Source organism: Peromyscus eremicus, chromosome 5 (assembly GCF_949786415.1).
Source record: "Peromyscus eremicus chromosome 5, PerEre_H2_v1, whole genome shotgun sequence".
Taxonomy (NCBI): domain Eukaryota; kingdom Metazoa; phylum Chordata; class Mammalia; order Rodentia; family Cricetidae; genus Peromyscus; species Peromyscus eremicus.
This window is the reverse complement of record NC_081420.1, coordinates 76,439-98,500: the sequence shown is the minus strand read 5'-3', so window position 1 is coordinate 98,500 and position 22,062 is coordinate 76,439. Positions and strand designations below refer to the sequence as shown.

Here is a 22,062-nt window from a genome sequence, read left to right as displayed (position 1 = left end):
CTGGGGCGGAGCTTGGTTGAGCTACTTGAGAGGGGTGGGCGTTCTAGGCGGGAGCCGCCTTTGCTTAGTGCTTTGGACTGGTCGCTGTCCCCAGATCGTTCTGGTGTCACTGATAACTGCTTAGTGCCAGTGTCGGGGTCCTGTGTTCACGGACCTTGTATCGTCAAGGGTCTTGTTCGCTTCCTGCACGGCTCCAGCCTCGGCGTCCGCTCAGCAGCCGGCGTCGCCCGTGGCGCCGCCGCCTGAGTGGCAGGCCGCCGCGGACCGCGGAGCCCATGAAGGCGCGGGCTCCGCCGCCGCACTTGCGGCGTTGCTGGTGTCTTGGAGCTACCCGAACCTGCCCGGGCATGACGGCGGCATGAGCACGGACGGGGAGTCTTCGGAGGAGCCGGGGTGGAAGGCGGTGGCCTCACCCAAGGCGTCAGCCATGCCTGAGAAGCGCGGGAGCTCTCAGGCCGCGAGCGGCAGCTGGGTGAGTTTTAACTGGGCTTGGACTGGGGCCCTGGGATTTCGGCCTTTTCTAGGAGAGTTAGGTTCTTTGAAAAGCTAGCTTTCCTAGTAACTCCTCCTTTGACCCTCTGGGAGATTTCGTTATTGATTCAGGAGCAACCAGATAAGGGACAGTAAATGTAAGAAATTTTAGTATCCCAGAGTTCTCCATTCTGTGTCACTTGACAGAATCTTCTGGGCGCAGATTTTGTCCAAAGCAACTTAGACAAATGGATAGGAAGTTCTTAAAAATCATCATCTGGCCCAGTCTCCCGAGTAGCCTACAGGGATGCTGGAAGTAGAAGTGGGAGGCGCCTTTCTGATCCTTCCTCCTCCTCTGGGCTGCAGAAGAGTGTGGTCTACTGACTGAGAGGAAGCTGATGATCTGTGCACCCGAAGGAGTAACTTCGGCCTGATCTCTAGCGATACTTAAGTTGAGATGATTTTGACAGCAGCATAGGAAAGCTTATTTTCATTGGCCTGAATTCACAGTATGGGCCTTAATCAGTGCCACCTTGGTTTTCTGTGGTGGGAAACTAAGCAAAAAAAATGTCATTTCTTCAGTCCTAAGTATAAAAAGATTTTTGAGAAAGGATCTACTTAGGACTTAAAACATAAAAATATGTTGCAGGAAGTTGAGTACAAACTTGCTACCATGGGAAAGTTTGTTAAATGAGAAATAGGAATTTTAAGAAAGATATATGCAGTCAATTTTGTCAATTCTTTCAATATTTATGCTTGCATATTTAATGTATGTTAAAGAATACTAAGTGGTTACAAGTGCTTGTTTAATTATATGAATTCACGTTTGGTAGAGTTGGGAGGGTGGAGAATTAGGAGCAGTATTTGGAATGAAATTTTATGTCAAAATTTATACATACAAAAATATTGCAGTAAAGCACAATCACGTAATATTTAGTAAGGGCTTACAAGTCTGCAAGGTTCTGTCTGCATTCTTGTGATTCATTTCCTTGGCATTCTAGACCTACACTAGAGCTGGTTTCTAGTCCTAATTCTATGGAATGTTGCCACTCAGTGCCTAATGTGTAAAATGAGCGTGTATTGAAGAAACATGGAGGGATCATTTTTTTAAAGCTACGGCTTTTCTAATGTGGAAAGCTTACCTGGTGGGCTGAGTTGTATAAAATTTGTATTTCTCATTAAGTAGGTAATACTTCTTCCTACCCTTTAAATGAAACTAAATCACCAGTTCCCCCTTTTGTCTTCCTCCAATGGACAGTACTAACTAGTGGCCAAGCCACTAGCCTAAGAAGTGTCTTCCTTCATCTCTTCCTGTATTTACAATGTTGCATCTATGTGTACAAATTTTAGCTTCTTGTTCTTTCCTTTGTATCTCTAGGGTTAGTTCCTCAGCATTTTTTGCCTCTATTGATGAGACTCTGGTTATTACCAGTCTGCCTTCCTCCACATTGCTAGTTAGTGAGAATTAGCATGTTCATATGATTGGTAGTGCCATTTCCCCATCCTCTCCCCATTTGATAGTCTGTATTTCTTTGGCATTCAGAATTAGAAGTAAACTGAAAAGGGGAAGCATCTTAGCATAATAATTAGGTGACCATACTTGGAATTCCAGTTTCCATCTTCATTATCTATGTTACTTTGGATGAGTTACATAATCTCTCCTAATAGTATGTACCTCATAGATTGTGAGAGTTGCTGCAACCTAATACCTGATAAGGCCTGAGTAAATATCTGGAGGATATTCTTGGTATTCCTTGCATGTGTGTAATTTTTTTTATAAAGTTTATATGTATTTGTATGTATATGTATATGTATATGTATATGTATATGTATATGTATATGTATATGTATATGTATATGTATAAAAGCCAGCCAGGAGATTTTGTGGGATATTTACTCAAAGAAACCTTGACTCTGTTTATTCCTTAACCTTTCTTTGGATCCTAATGCTTATCCTATTTTGGACAAAGGTAAATTCCTCCCAATCTTTCCTCATCTCTGGTTATGGTCATTATTGATTGATGAGAATACTGTTTTTCTTGGTTTTTTTGTTTGTTTATTTTTCTATAGTTAATGAGATGACTGGCATGTGCAGGGCCCAATGGAGGATGTAAAAACAATGAATACCTTTAATCATAGATGTTTATGTCAAATGCCAGAACCCCTAATTATGCATGTTTAATTTTTGTAGTTTCTTTCCAGTATTGCTTTTAAGTACTGTATCCTACAACTTCAATGATTTGATTTTATTCTAACAAGTTATTTTCTTTTTCTTTAGTTACTGTATATTTATACTTTTGGATTCTTTGGTATTACTACTAATCATAAGAAAGACTGCCTGGGCACAGAACTCTTATTCCATCAACAACTTTTTTTCTATATCATTTGGCAGAAAGATATATGAAAAACATTGTCAAAAAGATGTCTTCTGAAAAATAGAAGAGACTTGAGCATTCAGGCATTTCTTCTATGAGATCTTTTGTCTAAAAGAGAGGTGTGCCTGTTAATCAAGCTTACATTTTATTATTCTTTCTGTCCTTTCTTGCTATGAATTCACACACAATTTGTCAAAACTATTTTAATTATTGAATATAGATTTTTCTCTTATATAACTTTTATAGCCAAGTAGAGGAAGTTGTTTTGCAGTTATTTAATTTTTTTAGATTATTTTATTTTATGTGTATGAGTGTTTTGCTTGGATTCATGTATGTATGTATGTATGTACCACATGAGTGCCTAGTGTCTGCAGAGGTAGAGGAAGGCATTGGGTCCCTTGGAACTGGAGACATGGTTGTGCACCATTGTGTGGGTACTGGGAATCAGACTGGGGTCTTCTGGAAGAGCATCAAGTGCTCTTAACAGCTCGTGCCATCTCTCTAGCCTGTTTTGCAATCATTTATTCTTGGGCATCTGATGACAATTAATGATTTATTGCAAAGAAAATATACTATTCATTGTAATATTTCAAGATGTTCATAGAATGGACTCTAAGAAGCCAATACTTGGATTTCAGTAAAGAGCACTGATGAGCAGATTCAGAAAATCGGTAATATTCTGGTGACAATTGTCTCTTAAGATGACTCAGTAGGTAAGAGTATTTGCTGCTCAGGCATGCAAACCTGAATTCATGTTCTTAGCACTCGGGTGAAAAGCTTATCAGTCTCAGCATTGACAATTATAAAGCTAAAATATAAATCAACTCTGCATTATGGAATATCAATATTTAATTCTTTAACTAAAAATAAAGTATCCATTTTTATTAAATTTCTTTCACCTTTAATAAATAGTAAAATTATATATATTAAAGATTTGTTTTAAAATAGATTTATTTATAATTTATTGTGCCTTTTTTTTTCACTTGTATAACAGTTTACCAGGCCAAGAAGTGTCTATATACCATCTCTGGATACACCATCTCTGGATTACTTATAATACTTAGTACACTATAAATGCTATATAAATAATTACTATATGATTATTTAGAGAATAATGATAAGAAAAAATTTTGAATTTCTAGTTTTCTCCTATTATTTTCAATCCATAGTTAGTTGAGTCTGTGAATGGATGTGGAACTTACAAATTTTGGAAGGTTGACTATATAATAAATATAATACTAGCTATAGACAACTGGCTTACACAGATTTATAGAACTTTATTTTCCATACCTAAATTTTTATTTTATATTACAAAACTGGCAATCACATAAAATTCAATGTTCTGAGGACAGTTTTTTCCTTTTCTTAAATAATATAGGCTACTTTCTTATATAGGCTATTTTCTTAAATTAATATAGGCTACTTCAAGGGACTATAACATTTTGTATGGTACTAGAAACACATTTGTTTCCCCCCTCCCCCTTTTAAAATATAATAACCTTTTATTTCATAAAATGCATGTGATTTATTCTCCAATTGAAGTGGCCATGCTGTCTGTCCTTTAGTGTTGGGCACCCTGTAAAGAAAGAAAACAGGCTGTGGCATGGAGGACAAATAGCTGGCGACACATGCTACAAAAACGACAGCCTCTCCCTTGTCTTCCATGCTTGCAGGGATTGGATTGGTATTTGCTGTGTTCTTTGATCTTTAAGTTGGGGATCATGTGTGGAACAACAATCTTTTTCCAACAGACAGTTAAGATTGAGAAAAGTTAATGCCCTACTTATCTGAACTTTTCAGTTTATATTGAGAAAGGGGTAAAGCATCGATGGGGACTGACATTTTGGCCATTTCCACAGTAGCCAGAAACAAGGGTGAATGGTAAGTGAAGATCTGAATCTTGCTTTACTTGAGAAGCTGACTAATGTTGATTCCTGTCACTTCTTGCTCAGGTTTCTGGGATGTAGGCTGCCTGCCACTGTATATACTGATTTTGTTTGAGGATAGGCAACATACTATAACTGATAGGAACACACACTCAGAAGGTGTGTGATCATCTTGATTAAGTGACAGCTCATTTATTGTTTACATTTGAGTTTTCTCATCTGTAAAATGTAGGTAATTGCTTCCATCTCAAAAGGATAAGATAATTGTATATATTATGTGATTTGGTTAGGGACAGGTCTGTTTATTACTACTGTTGTTATAGGGTAATTTTTGCCTGGATTTTGTTCAGTGCCTTTTGGAATACTGTCACTAGTCTATATTTCTTATACTTAGTGAGTATGTTTGCTTGGTAACTTTACATTCCAGGAAGTGAGAGCTGGAATAATTTCTTTCTTTGTGCACCATTGTCCCTCTGCATCTAGCTAATACCAGTAGAGCTCAACAAATAGGTGTTGAGTTAGTCACTTGAAGGTGACTGTTTTTACTGTTAATGAAAGTTGGTAGAGAGGGGAGTATTGCCAGAAGTAATTCTTGGTATTATGATTTGCTTAAGTTTTTGGTTGGTGGTAAATGGTTGGTTTGAAAAGTTGTGAAGAATGATTATAAGTATTTAATGAATTCATAGTCTATCCAACTTAATAAGTACATCTAACCTAATACAGTACTGAAAAAATGATTGTAGAAAAGATAATTAATCTGGATAAGCAGTAAAATTTCTTTTCCTTTTTATGTTTCTGTGAATCTTGTGGCAGTTCTTTCTAACTGTGAAGTGCCTATATTCCATTAGAATATACTTTTTTTTTTTAATGTTAGAAGTACAATATCAGTACTATACCACAGTCCTGGGATTTTTTGACCTCCTAAATGTCTGTTCTTCCTACTTTTTAATTGAAAATCTGAAGTTCAAAACTTTGGTGACTTTGCCAACAAAATGCTGCAATTTGGGGCAAAGCCACAGAATGTTAGCAGTTTTCCAAACCTAATCTACTTGAAATGTATGCATTGTAGAGGCCATAGGCATTAGTTGAATTATTAGATATGAAATATGGCATAAATAAGCTTGACCATAGGTCCTCAATAGATCAGATAGATACAAATATTAATGCAGAACAGAAAAAGGAGATTCATTTGATGTGGCTGGGTTGCTGTGCTGTGGATGTGACTCGGTTTATAGAGTGCCAGCTTATCATAAAATAGGGAGATGGAAACACTCAGGTCTGTAATGTAGTATCCAGATGTTAAAACTAGAGGAACAGGACTTCAAACTTATCTTTGGTCAGCTTGATGCCTACCTGTACTTACATGAGGCCCTGTCTCAGAACAGCAAAAGAAAACTTAGATCATTGTGGCTTCATTGGGAGGAAGAACAGCTAAAGAGGTCTTGTTACTCTCTCATCTTTTATTATTTCCTGACATGAGATTTAAGTTTAAATAGAAGGCAAAAGTTATCTAAAAACAAGAGTCCTGGTCAAGGTATAGTCTTGCCTCTCACTGATCGATCGTTATCTAATTTCCAGAATACCTACAAGGTATTCTGACAGGTCATATCTGTGTGTAATCCCTTTCTGAGTGACAAGTTCCTCCTCTGGTTGGTAACAGGCTTTGTTTCCTTTTCCCCAGAAAGATTCTTGTGCAGTCATTCTGATCTCTTGAGGACCGTTGTTTCAACAGCTAAAAGAAGAGGCCAAACTGTCTCTTAGAATATATTCGTTCCTTCTAAGTTCATTGCAGTACTTTCCTAGTTGGAGTGCTTATAGAGAACAAGTCTGGGAGAAACTTCGATGATGAGTGACTTGGTTATGTGTTCCAGTTAGGGTTTCTGTTGCTGTGATAAACATCATAACAAAAACAAACAAACAAACAAAACAACTTGGGAAGTGTCTTAGTGTTCTATTGCAGTGACAGAACACCATGACCAAGGCAGCTTATAAAATAAAGTGTTTAATTGGACTTATGGTTTTTGAGGGTTAGAGTCCATGATAGTAGAACAAAAGCATGATGACAGGACCTACTGAAAGCCTACATCTCAGTCCAAAAGCAGGAGGCTAAGAGAACACACTGGAAATGGCATGGAATTTTGAAATTTTGAAAAACTTGCCCCAGTGACATACCTTCTCTAACAAAGCTATGTCTCCTAATCCTTCTCAAACAGTTCTACCAACTGGGGACCAGGTGTTCAAATATATGAACCTGTGGGGTCATTCTCATTCAAATCACCACAAGAACAAAAGTTTTATTTGGTTTGCACATTTCAATCCCAGCCTATCATTTTTTGGAAGGCAGGAACTCTAGCAGGTCATAAACTTGTTCTCAGAAACTGAGGCACTGACTATGAGGAGTGACGCCTATGAATTGCTCTCTATGGTTTGCTAAGCTTGAATTTTTATGTAGCCCAAGACTCCCAGCTCAGTGTGGCACGATCCACAATGTGCTGTGGCCTCTCATGTCAATCACTAATCAAGAAAATGCCCTATAGACTTGCCTACAGACCAGTTTTTTGGAGACATTTTCTCAACTGAGGTTCCGTCTTCCCAGATGACCCTAGCTTGTATCAAGTTTATAAAACAATTAAACAGCATATTATGATACTTGATTTACCCACCCCACCTCCAACCAGGTGGTATGTTAACATGAATTTCTGCTTTGAGCTAAAAATTGCTTATACTCAAACTTAATGATGAAACCCTACCACCTTGAGGGAATAACCATCCTATATCACCAGAATCAGGGTTAGGACCAGTGCCACCTAAGTTATAAAAAAAATACTGTGGATACCCAAAGTCCTCAGTTTCTTCATTCCTCCCTTACCTTTCTTTTACTAAAAATATGTACCCTAAAGACAAAAATATGCTTTGGCGCCCCTTTACATGGCAATATACTTTCTCTCCCCACCCACCCCCTCTGTGTGTGTGTGTGTGTGTGTGTGTGTGTGTGTGTGTGTGTGTGTGTGTGCGCGCGCGCACACACACACACACACACACACACATCCTTGTGAAAAAATACATACAACAAAATTTATTAAGCAACTCTTCATTTCTCGCTAAATGGCAGCAACCTTCCCTTCAGCCACTGGCCACTTCTACTTTCTGTTTCTATGGGTTTGACTACTTTAAATATTTCATGTTTCTGAGGTCACGTATTATGCTTTTATGACTGGCTTATTTAACTTAATGTTTCCAAGATTAATCCATTTTGTAGCATGTTTAATGTGCTTATATTTGAAGACAGGAAGTACCCTTCTCCCTTGGAACTTGTTAGTGTGTCCTTCAAAATGTGATGTAGTTAATCTTTTACTGAGCCAGTTCAATAAAGGTGTTTATCAGCTGTAGGAGTATGCTGGTAGAATTTTGGGGGTCATTATGTATACTATCATAACATGTGCAAATAGTGATACTTTGACTTCTTCCTTTCTAATTTGTATCTCCTTGATTTCTTTTAGTTAACTTATTGCTCTAGCTAGAACTTCAAATACTATATTGAATAGAAATGGATAGAGTGGACAGCCTTGTCTTATTTGTGATTATAGTGGAAATGCTTTGAGTTTCTCTCTATTTAGTTTGATGTTGGCTGTTGGCTTGCTATATATTGCTTTTATTATGTTTAGGTATGTTCCTTGTATCTTTGGTCTCTCCAATACTTATATCATCAAGGGTTATTGGATTTTGTCAAAAGCATTTTCAGCATCTAATGAGATGATCATATGGAGGTTTTTGTTGTTGTTGTTATTGTTGTTCAGTTTGTTTATATAGTGAATTACATTGATAGATTTTCATATGTTGAACCATCCCTGCCTCTCTGAGATGAAGCCAACTTGATCATGGTAGATGATCTTTTTGATGTGTTGGATTTGGTTTGTGAGTATTTTGAGTATTTTTGCATCAATGTTCTTGAGGGAAATTGGTCAGTTATTCTTTCTGTGTTGAGTCTTTGTGTGGTCTGTGTATCAGGGTGACTGTGGCCTCATAAGAATTTGGCAGTGTTCCTTCTGTTTCTATTTTGTGGAACAATTTGAGGAGTATTGGTATTAGCTCTTCTTTGAAAGTCTGGTAGAATTCTTAGCTGAAACCATCTGGTTCTGGGATATTTTTTGGTTGGAAGACTTAATGACTGCTTCTATTTCTTTGGAGGTTATAGGTCTACTTAAATAGTTTATCTGGTCTTGATTTCATTTTGATATGTGGTACCTATCAAGAAATTTGTCCATTTCTTTTAGATTTTCCAATTTTGTGAAGTATAGGTTTTTGAAGTATGACCTGGGTTTCTTCAGTGTCTGTTGTTATGTCCACTTTTTTGTTTCTGATTTTGTTAATTTGGATATTCTCTCTCTGCCTTTTACTTAGTTTGGATAAGGGTTTAAGACTCATTAAAAAGTTTCATCTTTATCATGAGGACAAAGATATGATTATAGTAGTTAGCAATTGCTGCACAAATTGCTTTGACTTAGCTGCTTAAATCAACCTCCTTTGTTGATAGTTCTCTGGGTGTACCAATTTGAATGGAATTCAGATCAGGATTCTGCTGGTTTCACTTGGATTTCTTGTGCTTCTGCATTATCTGGAAGATTGATAAGAATAAGCCATCTTAGATCACTACCTCCAAAGTATGACAGTTTGATGATTGCTGATGTAAGCTTTAATGGGAAAAGTCTTCTGTGCTCTCACCTTCCTGTGACTACAAGACATTTTTTCCACACGGTGGTCTTGAACTCAAAATGTTTAAGTTCACAAGCCTGTGTTATTTCCCTTCTGTTGGTCAGAACAAGTTGCTGAGCCAGCCTCTATCTAGGGAGGAAGAAATACAGACTTCCACAATTTATTTTTCTGTTTTAAATTGTGCTGGAGATTAAAACAAAGGTCTCATTCCAGGCTAAGCATTTGCTCTGCCACTGAGCTATATACATCTCCAGCCTTAGACTCCCTTTTGATGGAATCAGTCACAGAGTCATATTGTGAAAAGGTCCATGGTTAACAACAATTTGTAGGTTATTTTTTAAGCTCTTCAGTGGAGTATAGGGTTAGTGTAGTAATATCAATGAGTGGATGGTTAACAAAGATTTGAGGGGACAAGGAAAAGTAGTAAGAGGAGACAGCTGACCCAGAGAGGCTGCCCTAAATCTGGCTCAACTGATATAATTGGCTAATTGGCTCCAGGGAAAGGCAGAGTCCACTTGGCTCCATGCTTGTTATCATATTTACAGCACATTTTGTTTTGTTTTGTTTTGTTTAAGAAGGATTGCTGTGGGATGTATGGCAAATGTGTTGCTGATTAATCAATAAAACACTGATTGGCCGTTGGCTAGGCAGGAAGTATAGGCGGGGCAAGGAGGAGAATAAAGCTGGGAAGTGGAAGGCTGAGTCAGAGAGACACTGCCAGCTGCCATGATGAGAAACAGCATGTGAAGATGCCGGTAAGCCACGAGCCATGTGGCAATGTATAGATTAATGAAAATGGATTAATTTAAGCTGTAAGAACAGTTAGCAAGAAGCCTGCCACTGCCATACAGTTTGTAACCAATATAAGTCTCTGTGTTTACTTGGTCGGGTCTGAGGCTGTGGGACTGGCAGGTGATAGAGATTTGTCCTGACTGTGGGCCAGGCAGGAAAACTCAAGCAACAAAGGATAAAAAGGAACATATTGTTACCGAGTAGGACAGGTCCTCAGTCTGCTGGGAGACTCAGACTAGTAGGCCGGCCTCTAGCATGGAGCCAGTGCTGCTGCAGCTCACACTGCTTGCTCTTCTGTGGGGAGGAGAGCATGGGGCTGCAGCACTGCCCATAGGCTGCAGGCACAAGGGTTTTGCCAGATGAGCTGGAGGGGCAGCCCGGGGCCAAGAGCAGGAGGTGTGCAGTGATCTTGGAGGACCCCAGGGGATTGTGAGTGAATCCCCAGATAATTGGACATTGAGTAATATATATTGTTGGAGTTTGGTTTTTCTTGGTTCAGATTGTGATTGTGCCATGATTCTTCCCTCTTAAAGAATTTATCTGAATTTTGATTTTAACAGGAGCCCACAGCAGAAAGACTTTGAACTTTTAAAGAAATTTTGTATGTTTAAAGAGATTTGATATTTTTAAAAGAGACTTAACATCTAATGTGTTTGAATTTGTAAGGACTGTGGTAATTTAAAGTTATTTATATTTTATATTGCAATATTAATATTAATATGCCACCTTAGGGATAAATAAGAAAGGAACGGTTCTAATTGAAAAGTGATGTGTTTGTGTGTCAAGTTGACAAGGGGTCAGTTGTATTGGCTAGTTTTATGTCATCTTGACACAAGCTAGTCATTAGAGAGGAGGGATCCTCAAATTACAAAATTCCTCCATAAGATTAGACTGTGAGGAAGCCTATAGAGCATTCATAATTAGTGATTGATAGGGGAAGGCCCAGTGCATTGTGGGTGGTGCCTTCCCCTGGGCTGGTGGTTCTGGGTTCTATAAGAAAGCAGGCTAAGCAAGCCATGAGGGGCAAGCCAGTAAGCAACACCTCATGGCCTTTGCATCAGCTTCTGCCTCCAGATTCCTGACTTGCTTGAGTTTCTGCACTGACTTCCTTTTATGATGAACTGTGATCTACAAGTACATACTGAATAAACACCCCCCCCCCCGAAAAGAAGAAACATAAAATTAAGGAAGAATACAGAGTTGGAAAGGGTATAGGAGTTTGGGGTAGATCTGGAAAGAGGGGGTGAATATGATAAAAATGCATTGTAAGCATGAATAAAATTCTCATAAAATTGATATATTAAAATGCAAAATACATGCTTACATTTTAGGAGAGATGTTTGTTATTTTAAATAATTTCTAATTAATATTTTAAGTATAATGGTAGTAAATAAGGTAGTTTTTTTTTTCAAAGTGTTAAAAATGGCATGATGGACATAGACTTTATTATGTATCTGCAAGTTTGGGGTTTTGTTTTTGTTGTTTCACTATGTAGCCTAGGCTGGCCTTAAACTCACAATCCTACTGTCTCAGCTTCTTAAGTGCTAGGATTACTGATATGCAGTACTGCAATATGTCTGTTTTTATAGTTAGTCAGCATTGTATCCACATATCTGCATTCTAATGGTCTTCATTAAGCAGAATCCTAGGTTGAGAGCAAAGTGTACCACTGAAGCTGTATGTGAGAGGATAGGATAGTATCATCTCCCTCTCACCCTCACCTTCCTGCTGAGGGCCCTTTGAGGGATCTTTAAGCCAAACATTTTGAGACAGTAACACAGCTCCCTCAGAAGTTCAGTTAGCTCTGTGGCACTGGACAGTTGTTAGTGAACATCTTGACTGGGTCTCCATCCAAAACCAGTGATGTGACAGGCTTATGGTTATACACTATAGGAAGTGTCGAGTTAATTCACATTACTATATCTAGGCAAATTTATACAGTGTCTTTCTGTAAACCTGGAGTTAATAAAATAACTACATAATTAGAATTTTTTATATATCAGTTGCATGATGACCATGCAGTTATGTGGCTGACATTAATACACACTATAGCTTCACTGGTCCTTTATTAAATGCTGCTTCTAAAGTTGATTTGTCTATCCATTCCATCGAAAAGGCCAGCTATTCTACTCTGGGACATGGCAAACTAGAGGTACAAACCAAAGGCCTCAGGAGGCTTTCCTGCTTATTATCCTTTAGGAGAAACAGATTTTTTTTATTCTTGCACAGATTCTTATCTGAATACTCATATTATCCAAGAGACCAGGTGGTACAAATATTACAGTCAATGCAGATAGTACTAAGAATTACCTCCTACTAGGATTGAACTTCATAGCTGTTCTTTAGCCCAAGACACTGTTAAATTTAAATACCAAGAAGGTTGTTTCAGAACTAGGGTATGTGCTCTACATTCCCATTCACACCACAATATTTGTTGAATACTTGGCAAATCTAAAGGAAACTCCATTTCCTCAAATCCTGGTTAGACAAAAGCCAACATTCCTCAGGAACTTATGAAGCTGGTTTGGTTCCCCTCTACCATAAGGAACCATTTCCCTTATCATTGGCAGGAGGGACAAATGTTTATCTATAGTGCCTATTAGCATACCAAAGCACATGCTGGCTGTCTTAGTGTTTTATTGCTGTGAAGAAAAACTGTGACCACAGCAACTCTTATGAAAGAAAGCATTTAGATGGGGCTTACTTACTGTTTCAAGAGTTAGTCCATTATCATCATGGCAGGGAGCATGGCAGCATTCAGGCAGAAATGGTGCTGGAGAAGTAGCTTAGAGTTCTACATCTGGATCAGCAATCAGCAGGAAGAGAGAGCCACTAGGCCTGGCTTTTGAAAACTCAGAGCCCACTCCTAGTGATACATTACCTCTTACAAGATACACTTAGTCCAACAAGGCCACACCTCCTAATCCTTCTCATGTAGTGCCTCTCCCTGATGACTAAGCCTAAGGGGACATCCTTATTCAAACCATCACACTGGCCTCCAGGCTATCTCAGTATCACAAGTACCCATTATGCATTTCAAAGTCCATGCTAGCATCCTAGCCTTTCTCATCTCCCCTGCCCTAAGCTCCCTCCAGCTCAGGAGCTTCCCTACCCCAGCTACTCATTTTTCTTATAGGCCTGGTATTTTGGCTATGCCCTCTGTTGGGTTCAGTCTCTCACTCTTTGCCTCCCTTTTGCTTTTTCTCTCTGACCTTCTCTCTGTGTCTCCCTCCTTCCCCTCTCAGTGCCCTCCTCCCTCCCCACCTGCTCTGTTCCTGCTTCGTTCATGGCCAGGTCCAGTCTGCTGGCCATGTTCAGTCTACTTCTTTCTATCTCTGCTCTGGACTCTTCTAGATGCCTCTGACTTTTCTCTCTCATATCTACAATAAAAATCCTTCCCCTAAACCATATCATGAGCTAGTCCTGTCTCCAGTTTATGCAGTACTGACTTTTATAGAGTAGTGGCTTGGGATGGATCAGAGAACATAACGGGCAGAACACTTTACTTTTTGAGGATATTTCCATTCCACAGAGTTAGATGATAAATAGAAACGAGTCATAAATTTACTAGAAACACTTTAGAAAATAACAGTGTAAAGGGGGACCAAGGATAGGAAGTTGAAAAGGAATACTAGGAAGCCTTGTTATAGCAAAAGCTTGTGCTGAAAGAGTAAAAGTGAAAGATTAGTACCATTAAAGAGAGGCCTCCTGCTGTGTTTGGAACTATGGGAAGGGTGCCTTGAGAGTACGACCGGTGCCCCCAATACCTTCTCAGCTAAACTTCCAATTCCTGAAAGGATAAGGCAGTTGCTCTCAACCTTCCTAATGCTGCCACCCTTTAATACAGTTTATGTTGTGGTGACCCCAACCATAAAATTGTTTTTATTGCTACTTTGTAACTGTAATTTTGCTACTGTTATGAATCGTAATGTAAATATCTGTGTTTTCCATGATCTTAGGTAACTCCTATGAAAAGGTCATTTGTGACCCACTGGGTTGAAAACTGCTGCCCTAGGGTTTTTGTTGTTGTTTTCTCCTGGAAAGCAGTTGTTACAATTTACAAAACCTGCAGCTAATGTAGTCAAAAGACATAAGGGTTCATCCCAAATTGGTAGTAGAATTAGTAGGAATTTAGTAGTGTAAGCTGTACTATGCTGTCTTTGAAGGTATGAAAGACAGGTTGTCCTGGGTTCTTCCTCCATGATCAGAGAGCTACTGAGGCTAGGCAACATGTGGCAGTGTTGGAGTTGCTGCAAGAAGTCCCTAAGAGGCCATTGAATGAAGCTATATAAGAAGCCTGGGTTACAGTGGAAACACTGAGATGTTGGAGATGCTAGAGCCTTAAGACATCTGCTAAGAGGAGTTACATAGATGGAGTAGAACCAGCCCTAGAGAAAGATTGCAGGTAGCAGAGCTGGAAGGACTGAGCCTTCTAAGCTCCCTGAAACTAAAGCATGAATTAAAGGTCATGGAGCTACAGGGTGATGGTTGTTCTGCTGGGTTTGGGTCATGTTTTATTCCTCTTTTGGAAGGAATTGTGTATTCTGTACCATTGTATGTTAGATGTGTGTAATTTGCCTTTTGATTTTACAGAGGTCACAGTTAAGAAATTGCCTTGAGTATCAAAAGAGACTTTGAACCTTTTAATGCTTGTTTGTTTTTTTCAAGACTGGTTTCTCTATGTTGTCCTGGCTGTCCTAGAACTCTCCTGTAGACCAGGCTGGCCTCGAACCCCAGATCTGCCTGCTTCTGCCCCCTCAGTGCTGAGATTAAAGGTGTATGCATTACCTGGCTTTGACTTTGGACTTTAACATGGTGTTGTTACTGTAAAAGACTACCAGACTTTTGCAGTTGGACTAAGTACATTTTGCATTATGATAATGGCTATGAGCCTGAGGGGCTGCAAGAGAGTGGAATAGTTTTGAATGAGAAATATCCTGGTAGTCTCTCTGTAGCCTCTCAGCCATCTGCTCCATTTGCCTTGTGCCATTATAGACTCTCTTTCTGCAACTATAAGACAAAATAAACTCTCAAAAAGTTGTTTTTAGTTATGGTTTTTATCACAGTGATGAAAAATAACTAATATGTAGCTGTATCCCTGGTCCCTAGAGTATGATTTTTATCTTGAGTGATATAGGTGGTCTAAAGTTTATATATTTTCCCATGCCATTTCATGTTAGGCCTCTTTACTATTGTTTTTAACTGCTTTCTTTCTTTTTCAGCTACAAGGCTTTGGCCAACCAAGTGTTTTCCATGCTGCTATTGTCATCTTCTTTGAATTCTTTGCGTGGGGCCTGTTGACAACTCCAATGTTGACTGTAAGTATCATTGAACTGTGTCTTTCATCTTTAGACATGCTGTATATGAAATACAAGGCATTGTTGAAATTGTATCTTTATTCAGATGTTAGTGGCCTTTGATTTAAGGACCCAATAAATAGAAGATTGGTAAGTACTTCGTAATGATGAATATAAGAATGATCATGTGCCTGGTTTTGATAACTTTTCTACAGCAGTTTCTTTAAACTAAGTATTAAATTTCTTTATTTTTTTAATTTCTTATTTCTTTTTTAAAATTTATGTATATGACTCTTGCCTGCATGTATATCTGTGATGGTTTGAAAGAAAATGCCCCTCAAAGGGAATGGCACTATGAAGAGGTGTGGCCTTGTTGGAGTAGATGTGGTATTGTTGGAGGAAGTGTGTCATTGTGGAGGCAGGCTTTGAGGTCTCATATGTGCTCAAGGTACTGCCCAGCATCTTATACCACTTCCTGTTGCCTGCAAGATGTAGGTCTCTTAGCTACTTCTCTAGCACCATGTCTACCTGCATGCTGCTGTGTCCCACCATGATGATAATGGACTGAAACTCTGAACTGTAAGCAAGCCACCCTAATTAAATGTTTTCCTTTATAAGAGTTGCTGTGGTCATGGTGTCTTTTCACAAAATTAGAGACTCTAACTAAAACAATATCTATATACTTCTTGCTTGCTTATTTTGGAGATATGCCTACTGTGAGAGACATCAAATCTTCTGAAACTGGTGTTACAGATAGTTGTTAGCTGACATGTGGGTACTCAGAATTGAACCTGGGTTCTCTGAAGTGATGGTACAGATTTTAAGAATTATAATAGTTAAGGTACGTTTTAAATGCCTTTGAAACTAAGTTTCAGTTGTCTTTGCTTGTTTTTAAAAATAGGCCAGGAGCAGTGACACATGCTTTTATTCCCAGCATTGGGGAGGCAGAGACAGGCGGGCTCTGAGTTTGAGGCTAGCCTAGTCTAGAGTGAGTTCCAGAACAGCCAGGGCTGCAAAGAGAAATACTGTCTCAAAAAAACTGAAAACAACCAAAAAAAATAAAATAAAATAAAAATAAAATCCTAATACTTGTCTCTTCTCAGTCATTATTTTGCCGTACCAGAAAGTTCCTTTTCATATGTGCAATTTTTGTTTCAGTTAAATCTTGAAAATACAGAGGTTTACAGGGTGGCCATTAACCACTTAGCTTATAGAAGACTTTATACATTGCTGAGTATAAACATCTTGGTTGATAGTTACATTGAAGGCTTGAAACACATCATTCCATGTTTCCTGAGTTTGTAAGGGAAAAATAAAACCTAAATCATTCATCAACAACCCTTAATTTTTAATGTTATTTATTTCTTTTGTACTTTGAACATCTTGACTATGATATAGCTCATCAGTTTAGGCTTCCATTTCTTTCTCTAGGTTTGAGACATGTTCAGATGTGTTTTCATGAAATAAATTATCTTTACCTAAATACATGGCCCTCAGTTTCTTCTTCTGCCCCACTGATTTCTCAGGTTTGGTCTCTTGAATATGTCTCAGACTTAGAAGTTTTGATCATACTTCTTGACTTTTTTATTTGTACATATGTCTCAGCCTTGTTCTCCAGCCTTGAAATTTGTTTTTCTGCTTGATCTTGTCTGCTTATGATGTTTTCCACTCTCCTTTTTTTTTTTTTTAACTTAAGCAATTGATTTTTTTTTTTCATTTCCAGAATTTGTGTTTAATTCCCTTTCTGAGTCTGAACTTCCTTGCTGAGTTTCTCCTTCCTGAACTCCTTTCTTAACTTCCTTGCTGAATTATGTTAGTAATATTCTTGAGTAGGTCATCCTGAATTGAATCCCTTACTTCATTCATCTGCTTGAGTCTTCTCCATGGTCACTGATCATTTGAAAAGTAGGAATCTGAAATCTTTTTATTTGGCATTTTTAACTATCTCCCTGTCTTTTGTTTCCAGTATTGAGGAGTTGTGAACCTGTAGAGGGTTGGTTTCTTTGTTGTAATTTGCACATCTGTTGGGATAGAGGTGTCCTTCAGTTTTATCTCTCCCTCCCCCTTTCTCCACTCTTGTTGTTGTTTGTTTGTTTTGTTTTGTTTTGCTTACATGAATCCTCCTGTTGTCCTGTCTTCATTTGGATATTTGTTTCCTACTGCTATTTCAGGGAGAAGCTGACTGCAATAACTTACACAACAATTTGACAACAGCTCTGGTGTTAACTTGTATTAGCAAACATCTGTGCCCCTCATTTGTGTCCCTTTAAAGGTTGAGAGGCAGCTGTACTTGGGTATTGGTTGATGAAACCATGGTTTATAGGTTTCTTTTCATTTGTTTGGTTTTTTGTTTATTTGTTTGCTGTTTTTTCATAGCTGCTGGGAAGGACAGAATAAAGTAAGACAGTAGAAAAATTTATGGGGCTAGAGGTGTGAGAATTAGTACACAAACAGGTGTTAAAACTTTATCTAACAAGATAAAAGTTAAAATACAATGATGAACAAAGTATAAAAGTGTGAATACATTGAAATAAGGGAGAAAATTAAATAAAAATGAGCAATAAAATAGTATCATGACCTCTGCCAATGATTCTTCCTATTTAAGAAGATACTGTTTGTCTCTGGGGAAAGGACTGGTGGTCTCTGTAATTCAAACAAGTTAAATTAGTAGAGTTTCTATTGTAAGTCCACTTTCTGACAGAATTCCCCAGTATGTGCTCACCCCTCATAACCCCCATGTGCAAATTACAACCTTCTCTCTAGTGTTTTGGGAATTAGTATATGTGGAGGGCTTTCTGTGACTAAGGCTCTGAGGAGGGATCTGAGGCCTTTTCTCCAGCTTCTTATATTTTCCTTTTTCCTCCTACCTCCTACCCTTTTCCTTCTATCACACTCAAGTTTTATGGGACACTTTCCAGAATCCCGCGTAGCTTCCCTATGCAAATGAGCCCAGGGAGAAGTGGACATAGAGGATCTCTTAGCTGCAGACTCCTATACCACATTTACATTACTCTCTCCAGTTGGCTGTGTCCCACTGCCTCCCTCATATATCTTATCTAGCCTGTTAAATTTCCCTCTAATGTTCAAAGCAGATAATTTTTGGGGTGGTGGAATGTTCCGGGCAGACTCTGAAACAGCCAGCTGAGAAGCTGCTCTACAGCCTCTTGAGTTTCTGAGGAGTTATGCTGCTTGTATAAATTTGCTTAAAATGAATATGTAAGTGTGAGGAGTACCCAGTTGCTAATATAATTTTATTGTAATGTTATTTAAGAAATGTAGCTAAGTGAGTGAGTGTGTTAATTTTCCTTCTGTGGGTTCTTCACTTTTGGTTCACTTGCCTTGTTAATGTGTTCTCTTGGTTCCTGACTTTCTCCCCTACTGTTCACCCTACAGTGTGTTATCACTATTCTGTTTTTTGATTAAGGAGATCGACTTCCTCTTTAAGAAAAACATTTTGCATTGGCATATGCCATTTATTTCTGTCCTTTTTGATTGCATTTTTTAAGTGATAATTTGTGGTTCTTTGATAAGGAAGGAACAAAATTAGGGTTTATTTAGTCACAGCTAGTACTCATTTATCCTCTTTTATGTTTGTGTGTCATTCTGTTTATTCCTTGGCATCTTGAACCATCACCCACAGTGGTTTAACTATTAAGATGATAGCATATGTTTGTTTTTCGTTTTTTAATCTTAATGTGTCAAGCGGACAGCACTCTTTTATTTTTAATGAGGCAAAAACAGAAGAATCTAAAAAAAAACAGTGTTGGGATCATGATTTGGAAACTTAGAATACACTATACGTATTAATATTTTGTCCAGTTTAACTTCTTGGTCCACAGTCTTTGAGATATGTTACTTATCTTAGGTAGCCATGGCTTAGCTTACTGTTTTAATTCATTTATTTGATAATATAAATAAAGTTTGCATCACTAATGTCTTGTAGCAGTTTTATGAAATTGCTTTCATGTGGGCCTACCTTCTAGTACTACTAGTAGTATTAGCACATTAAAAAGACCTGTCCCTCATTTACATGCTCTTTGAGGGTCTAATCTTAATGTAATATGAATAATGTGATTAAACTAATACCTAGGGTGTATTTAAATCAACTGCTTAATTGAATAAACTATGTTTAATAGTCTTAGAAACTAGAATTTCATTTCTTTTAATTTATAGAATTTATTTTTCAAGCTAACTTTGAAACCTCAGTAGACACTTAAGAATTGAGTATTTCCTACTCATTTATCTTTTTCATGTGGTGGTCTGAAAAACCCAGACTATGCTTTGAACACTTTCTTGTGACATTCACTTCTCTTATCCTTTATTCTTAACTGACTCTCAAGATAATGTGCCCATTCATTCCTTCATTTGACTAACAGACATTTTTCTCTTGTCTATCACTTGATCTTTGACTAGCTTTCTTGTCTCTTTAATAAGTGTGTCTTTCCAGGATTTACAATGGCTGGAATGAGGTACAACTGACTACTAGACCTTTTGGTCACATGAAATAGTCTCTTTGTTGGATAATTTACTCTTCATGTAGTGGGGGGAAAAAAACCAGTAAAGTCAATGTTGTAACTAGAGTCACATGTATACTATCTTGATTTCTAGAATCATGAGATGCTACAGACTGACTTGTTAGCTTTAGTAGATGTACTTGTTGGATTTTGTAGGGTTTTTTTTTTTTTCTATTTTTCTTTCTTTTTTTTTTTTTTTTTAAATAAAATTTCCAGAATGAGCCTGTATCCAGGACCCTGCAAGCCTCACAGTGGGGAGATTATCCTAGAGAGGTGAAGAATGAAACTCCAGTCAGTACCATCTTTGCAGGCACTGGGTCAAAATTTCCAGTCTGACTTTGGGGTTTGTTTTTCTTACCCATTTAAGCATAGTAAAGCTTTGGAAAAGGTTTCTGCATGAGAGTTATCACAACAAAGCTTTAGACATAACTACAATGAAACTCCCTAGCAAAGTAGCAAAGCACTGTGACCTTTACCATAAGAATGAGTTCTATTGGCTGATAAACAGAATTTAGGGATAGGGCCTAGAAAGGAAGTATTTGTAATAACCATAAGAATAGATTCTGTTGGGAGGATGCAGAGTACATGGGACCTCTTTCATATAGTTTCTATTCACTGAGAGACAAAGCTCAGGATTAGGGCCTAAACAGTTCTCAAGATTTGAGGGAAATTCAGGTAGAGGCTGGCACCTAATACAATAGCAAAGGATTACCAGGTTGTTTGACAGCTCCACTCTAGTATTCCAGGTGACTAGGAATCATTCATTTCTTTCCATTGAAGAAAATAAGCCCACATGACTGACAATCCTGGTTTCTCCAATGCATACTCTAAGCTGTGCTTCCTACAGGCTCATTTATATAAATGATAATTATTAAAGTCTGTAAGTATCACTCACTATTTGATCAATATTATTTGTTAAATCTTTGTTTACTATTGTGTAACTGACAGTGTACAAAGCATTAATCTAATCAAACAGATGCAATGAGCTTTTCTTGGCATTTATTTCTCTTACTAATACATATTTTTGTCTGACACACATTTTAAGTTTATTTATTTAAATGAATGCCTGTACATGTGTGTACACATGCCAGTGGAAGGTGTTATTTATTTGAGGCACTATTTACCGGGTACAAGAGAACATGAGGTACAACGGAACCCACTATAAGAGTTTTTATTAGGGGAGGGAAGAGAGGGATTGTGCAATAGACCTACTAGAAATGAATGGTGAGGAAAGAGTGGGGAATGGGTAGAACTCGTTTATAGGTGTCCCTCTCCCCGTAAGCATTTGCATATGGGTTTGTAGCTATGCCACACATGTGCATAGATTACCTGATTACACTGCATGCAGATTACGTGATCACCCAGCACACAGATGTAGAAGGTAAGGCCCTGTGGTGACTAAGCATTCTGCCTGACTGATGAACAGTGCATGTGCGGTCATGTAGCTGGAGGTTGGCTGGGAATTATAACAGAAGGCAGTAGAGAGTATAGGATACCCTGGAACTGGAGTTACAAGCACTTGTGAGCCCTATGATGTGAATAATGAGAACTGAACACTGATTCTCTATGAGAACAGTGAACACTCTTAACTGCTGAGCCATCTCTCCAGTTCCGTTTGTCATGTATTTTTATATATGTAAACAAGGTAATACTTTAACATAGACAACAGCTGACTTCCAGCTTTGCTAATCTACAATAAAATTATAAAAAGAAGTGACAAGACAGCGTAAAATAACTGTTAGTCTCCTTGTCTTCAAATTTGTGATATATGCATCATTATATTGCCTCTGGCATCAATTACACCGGAAACAAAGCCATTAGAACAAATTAGCATTCTCCATAAGTTAGTGGTCTGTAAACTGTAGTCCCTGGGCCATATCTGGCATGGTGTTTTGTGTGCTTAGAATGGCTTTTATAGTTGTGATTAGTTGGTATAAAGCAGCTAAATGTTACCATTTCTTAAACAGTATATTGTTAATATTTTAATTGATATTTAGTTGGATTTCCTCTGATT

The 22,062-nt window shown here is 38.1% G+C and overlaps 1 protein-coding gene across 2 annotated transcripts in view; it reads left to right on the top strand.

Moving 5' to 3' along the window:
- Mfsd14b (major facilitator superfamily domain containing 14B) overlaps positions 1-22,062 on the top strand; it is a 55,138-nt gene that overhangs the window by 13,289 nt on the left and 19,787 nt on the right. Inside the window, exons 1-2 of one of the 2 annotated variants that reach the window (XM_059262728.1) lie at positions 31-472; positions 15,460-15,555. In XM_059262728.1, the coding sequence (XP_059118711.1) occupies positions 359-472; positions 15,460-15,555 (210 nt within the window). In that variant the 5' untranslated portion in view covers positions 31-358. Of the gene's footprint in view, positions 1-30; positions 473-15,459; positions 15,556-22,062 lie in introns of those variants that run through there. The other variant, XM_059262729.1, reaches the window with a different exon arrangement.